This window comes from Sardina pilchardus, chromosome 8 (genome assembly GCF_963854185.1).
Source record: "Sardina pilchardus chromosome 8, fSarPil1.1, whole genome shotgun sequence".
NCBI classification, from domain to species: Eukaryota; Metazoa; Chordata; class Actinopteri; order Clupeiformes; family Clupeidae; genus Sardina; species Sardina pilchardus.
The window spans coordinates 8,312,270-8,317,269 of NC_085001.1; the positions used below are offsets into that span (position 1 = coordinate 8,312,270).

Below are 5,000 nucleotides of genomic sequence, written 5' to 3' on the forward strand. Positions count from 1 at the left end.
ATTAAGCTTTTCCAGTTGGAGGGTACTGCATACTTTTCAGTTGGGTCGTATGTGTTTTATGTTGTCCGTGTGTGTATGTATGGACTTAACACTTACTCATTGTGTCTGCGCGTGTGTGTGTGTGTGTGTTTGTGTGTATCTTTCAGTTGTGGGGGAGCTCGTATCTGCTACATCTTCCATGAGACCTTTGGCCGCACGCTGCAGTCCATCGACCCCCTGGGGGGCCTGTCGGAACTCGATATCCTCACAGCCATACGCAATGCTACGGTAATGGCCCAGTTATCATCATGTTCCTGTGTGTGTGTGTGTGTGTGTGTGTGTGTGTGTGTGTGTACGTGTGTGTGTACGTGTGTGTGTGTGTGTACGTGTGTGTGAATGGCTCTTAATGAGTAGGTTAGAGTGGTGTTTGAGACTTGCCCATTAAACGCTGTAGTTTTGAGTGGTTGGCCTGTCTAATGAAGGTTGCTCTGGTCTGAGTTACGGCGTGAGGAAGCCGTGGCTTGGAGCTCAGCTCCCCCTGCATCAAGGCCCCATTAAACGCTTCCTGCTTGACTCATAAAATATGAACTAACCCACTCAGACGTTTGATCAGCGTCCGTCATACAGTACAGTATACTCTCACACACACACACACACACACACACACACAGACACTCACTCATACACACACTCACTCATACTCACACACACACACACACACACACACACTCATATATACACACAAACACACACACACTCATACTCACACACACACACACACACACACACACACACACACACACACACACACACACACACACAAACACAAGCCTCCACAGTGAAACACACTGACACAGAAGCGCACAGCTGAAAGATGACATTGACATTCGCTTTTGATATTCCAGAGTCAATTACCAGGTCAGATAGCAGAGCTGTGGCCTTTAGTGAAACACTTAGCCCAAATTGCTCCAGTGAACGCGCGGTCGTGGGGCTGTGATGGCAGGGCGGGAGCCTGTAGATGAGAGCACAGAGTTTGATCACCACCAGAAGGCAACTTTAGCATTTGCTTGTTTATTTTCCTCTTTTCTTGCCAAGGTGAGTGACGTGCATGGAGATGCAATTTCTTCTTTATTTATTTATTTATTTTTTGTTCTGGAAGATCTTCCTACACACACACACACACACACGCACGCACGCACAAACAACATCTCCAATTAAATTCCTCTGAGACAAACAAAGCTAGCGCGCGGCACATAAAAAAAAAAGGGTGTTTTCAAAGCGTTTCACTCATTCTGAGTGTTTTCGTTTGACACCGACTGAGGTTGTCGATTGGTAAACAGCGGCGCTGAGGCCCAGAGCATCAACATTTAGTGGGGCGTGCACTGCTGATCACATGGACCACTGTGGCTGCCAGACACAACGCTTCCCCCCCCCCCCCCCGCCTGTCTATCCGTCTCCCTGTGTGTGTGAGGACAGAGGAGAGGCCCCAGGCTGTTATTGAGCATGAAACGCTCTATCATGCTGTGTGTGTGTGTGTGTGTGTGTGTGTGGGGGGGGGGGGGGGGGGGGGGGTGTGTGTGTGTGTGTGTGTGTGTGTGTGTGTGTGTGTGTGTGTTACTGTGTTTGTTGTTCTGGTGGTGTCTCTCATGGTACACTGTGACACATGAATGGGTGGTTATGTACTAACCCTGTGTGTGTGTGTGTGTGTGTGTGTGTGTGTGTGTGTGTGTGTTACTGTGTTTGTTGCTCTGGTGGTGTCTCTCATGGTACACTGTGACACATGAATGGGTGGTTATGTACTAACCCTGTGTGTGTGTGTGTGTGTGTGTGTGTGTGTGTGTGTGTGTGTGTTACTGTGTTTGTTGCTCTGGTGGTGTCTCTCATGGTACACTGTGACACATGAATGGGTGGTTATGTACTAACCCTGTGTGTGTGTGTGTGTGTGTGTGTGTGTGTGTGTGTGTGTGTGTGTGTGTGTTACTGTGTTTGTTGTTCTGGTGCTCTGGTGGTGTCTCTCATGGTACACTGTGACACATGAATGGGTGGTTATGTGCTAACCCTGTGTGTGTGTGTGTGTGTGTGTGTGTGTGTGTGCTGCAGGGGCCCCGTCCAGCACTGTTTGTGCCGGAGGTGTCGTTTGAGCTGCTGGTGAAGAAGCAGATTAAGCGTCTGGAGGAGCCCAGCCTGCGCTGTGTGGAGCTGGTGCACGAGGAGATGCAGAGGATCATCCAGCACTGCTCCTCATTCAGCACTCAGGTAACCACACACACACACACACACACACACACACACACACACACACACACACACACACACACACCCCTCATACAGCACTGCTCCTCATTCAGCACTCAGGTAACAACACACACACACACACACACACACACACACACACACACACACACACACACACACACACACACACACACACACACACACACACACACACACACCCCTCATACAGCACTGCTCCTCATTCAGCACTCAGGTAACCACACACACACACACACACACACACACACCTCATACCGTCTGGAGGAGCCCAGCCTGCGCTGTGTGGAGCTGGTGCACGAGGAGATGCAGAGGATCATCCAGCACTGCTCCTCATTCAGCACTCAGGTGACACACACACACACGCACGCACACACACACACACCCCTCATACAGCACTGCTCCTCATTCAGCACTCAGGTAACCACACACACGCACGCACGCGCGCGCACACACCTCATACAGCACTGCTCCTCATTCAGCACTCAGGTAACAACACACACACACACACACACACACACACACACACACACACACACACCTCATCCAGCACTGCTCCTCGTTCAGCACTCAGGTAACAACACACACACACACACACACACACACACACACACACACACACACACACACACACACACACACACACACACACACACACACACACACACACACACACACACACACACACACACACACACACACACATTATCCAGAAATGCTCCTCTTTGAGCATACAGGTCTGGCCATCACACACAAATGCACTGCTCCTCTTTTAGCACACAGGTGCAGCTATCACTCACACACACACACACACACGCACACACGCACACACACACACCCCCTCACACTCACACACTCAAAAACGGAACAATGGCACACGTAATACCACATTCTGAAATACCACTCCTGTAACATAAAGATTTAAAACACATTCTTCAGATGCCACACAGATCTTCCCAGTGCTCTCCAACTAACTACATATCACACACCCGCCCTGAATGCAGAATGAGGGGAGTGTTTGTGGAGCTGGTCTCCAGGTAGCAGAATGTAATAGAAAAGTTACTCCAACATCTGCTACTGTTCTGAGAGCTGTGAAAGAACAAAGAAAAAAACACACACAACATCCAATTCACCCTGAACCAATTCTTCATGGACTGCTTGTGGTGCATGGAACTGTTGAGTGCATTCTAAACAGGTTCACCTGCAATTACTCTCCACATGTGGCACAGTGACTGTGTAACGCTGCTCAGCGGTCAACAACTGTTTAGAGCAGTGGTTCTCAAACCTTTTACAATGACTACCATCCACCTCAGAGAACAATTGGCTCTCATAGCACCACCTTTATGACCAGCATGAAAATACAGTAGCGTACGGCAATTCAAATATATATATTTTTTTTTTTTCCAAGACAGATACAGTAAAAATCTTGTTAAAATGTAACGATTTTTCATTATATATTTTTATAGCATTTAAAGTGATCATTTTGACCTCATGAAATAAAACATTTGAGACTCCCAGAGTACCACAACAGAGATTCCACGTATCACCAGTGGTACCCGTACCACAGTTTGAGAACCACTGGCTTAGAAGCACTGTGTTGGAGGTTTGTTGTGTTGTTTTAGTCTAAATCATCCAAAAATGACCTACTGTAGCAACAAAAACTGATTACATGCTACGGTCTTGGCAGCACAATGTCCAGAACACCTACATGCTGTACACCTGTACACCTGTACACCTGTATGCTCCTTGTTGTCCAGCTAGCCACTGGAGTTGGTATGCAGCTAGTGCCAGACTACTGTATACCGTAAATTCCCGACTCTTAGCCGTGGCTTATACATTGATTTTGCAAAATTTCTTCAGCTATGAGGTTAATACAGGGAGGCAGTTTATATGGTGTTAGTATGGTTTTGTTTCTTTTAACTTGCATAAAACGCTGTCCTGCGGCTTAAACACAATGCGGCTTATATGCGGGAAATTACTGTATCTCCTTGTGTGGTGCACCATGTGTGGCAGCTCTATTCAATTCAAGTGCCGTGTGACGTGAGTTCAAAACCCCTCAAAGCCTACAGCATTTCACACATCTCCTTTCAGACATGCCAAACACGTCTACAAACACAGGCCACAACTTCACCGAACATCTCAAATGTGGTATGGGTGTGTTTTATAGGCCTACTCATCTATTTGATGGGGGCAAAAACAAGACATCCAGATTCCGTAGCCTGACATCAGCATTAAAAAGGGAGTGCTGGTGCTCACCAAAGACATGAACGCCAGACAGCACCACTCGATTGTTCTGCTATAGCTAGAGCTAGAGCTGGGAGCTGGGCAATGCCTCTAAGCCACAGACACACAGACAGTGGCCATCTGTATTTTGTGTGTCCTCTTATTGCGCGTGAGCAGTCCTGTTTTGCCCTCGGCGCTTTGTTTTGGGTTGTTTTTTTACCGACTTGGAGGTTGAGGCGTGTACTGCGAGTGTTTGCGTTGTGACGCAAATCGATAACATTATTGATGAATATGCCGCTGGTATACAGTATAAGCTAAAATGCCTCTACCAGCCAGGTGGTACATGGCAGCACTTCAGAAGACATATTTGAAAAAGGAGAAACCTGAATATGTGAATCTGTAATTGTTTTGGTCTTTAGCTTAGTGGTTTTGATTGACAGACATGAAATATGAAACACTGTGCGTAGCAACACACACACACACACACACACACACACACACACACACACACACACACACACACACAC

The 5,000-nt window shown here is 47.5% G+C and overlaps 1 protein-coding gene across 1 annotated transcript in view; it reads left to right on the forward strand.

The window, feature by feature from the left end:
- si:dkey-32e23.4 (dynamin-1-like protein) overlaps positions 1 to 5,000 on the forward strand; it is a 24,976-nt gene that overhangs the window by 11,323 nt on the left and 8,653 nt on the right. Inside the window, exons 11-12 of the mRNA XM_062542584.1 lie at positions 147 to 267; positions 2,080 to 2,235. Of these exons, the coding sequence (XP_062398568.1) occupies positions 147 to 267; positions 2,080 to 2,235 (277 nt within the window). The remainder of the gene's footprint in view (positions 1 to 146; positions 268 to 2,079; positions 2,236 to 5,000) is intronic.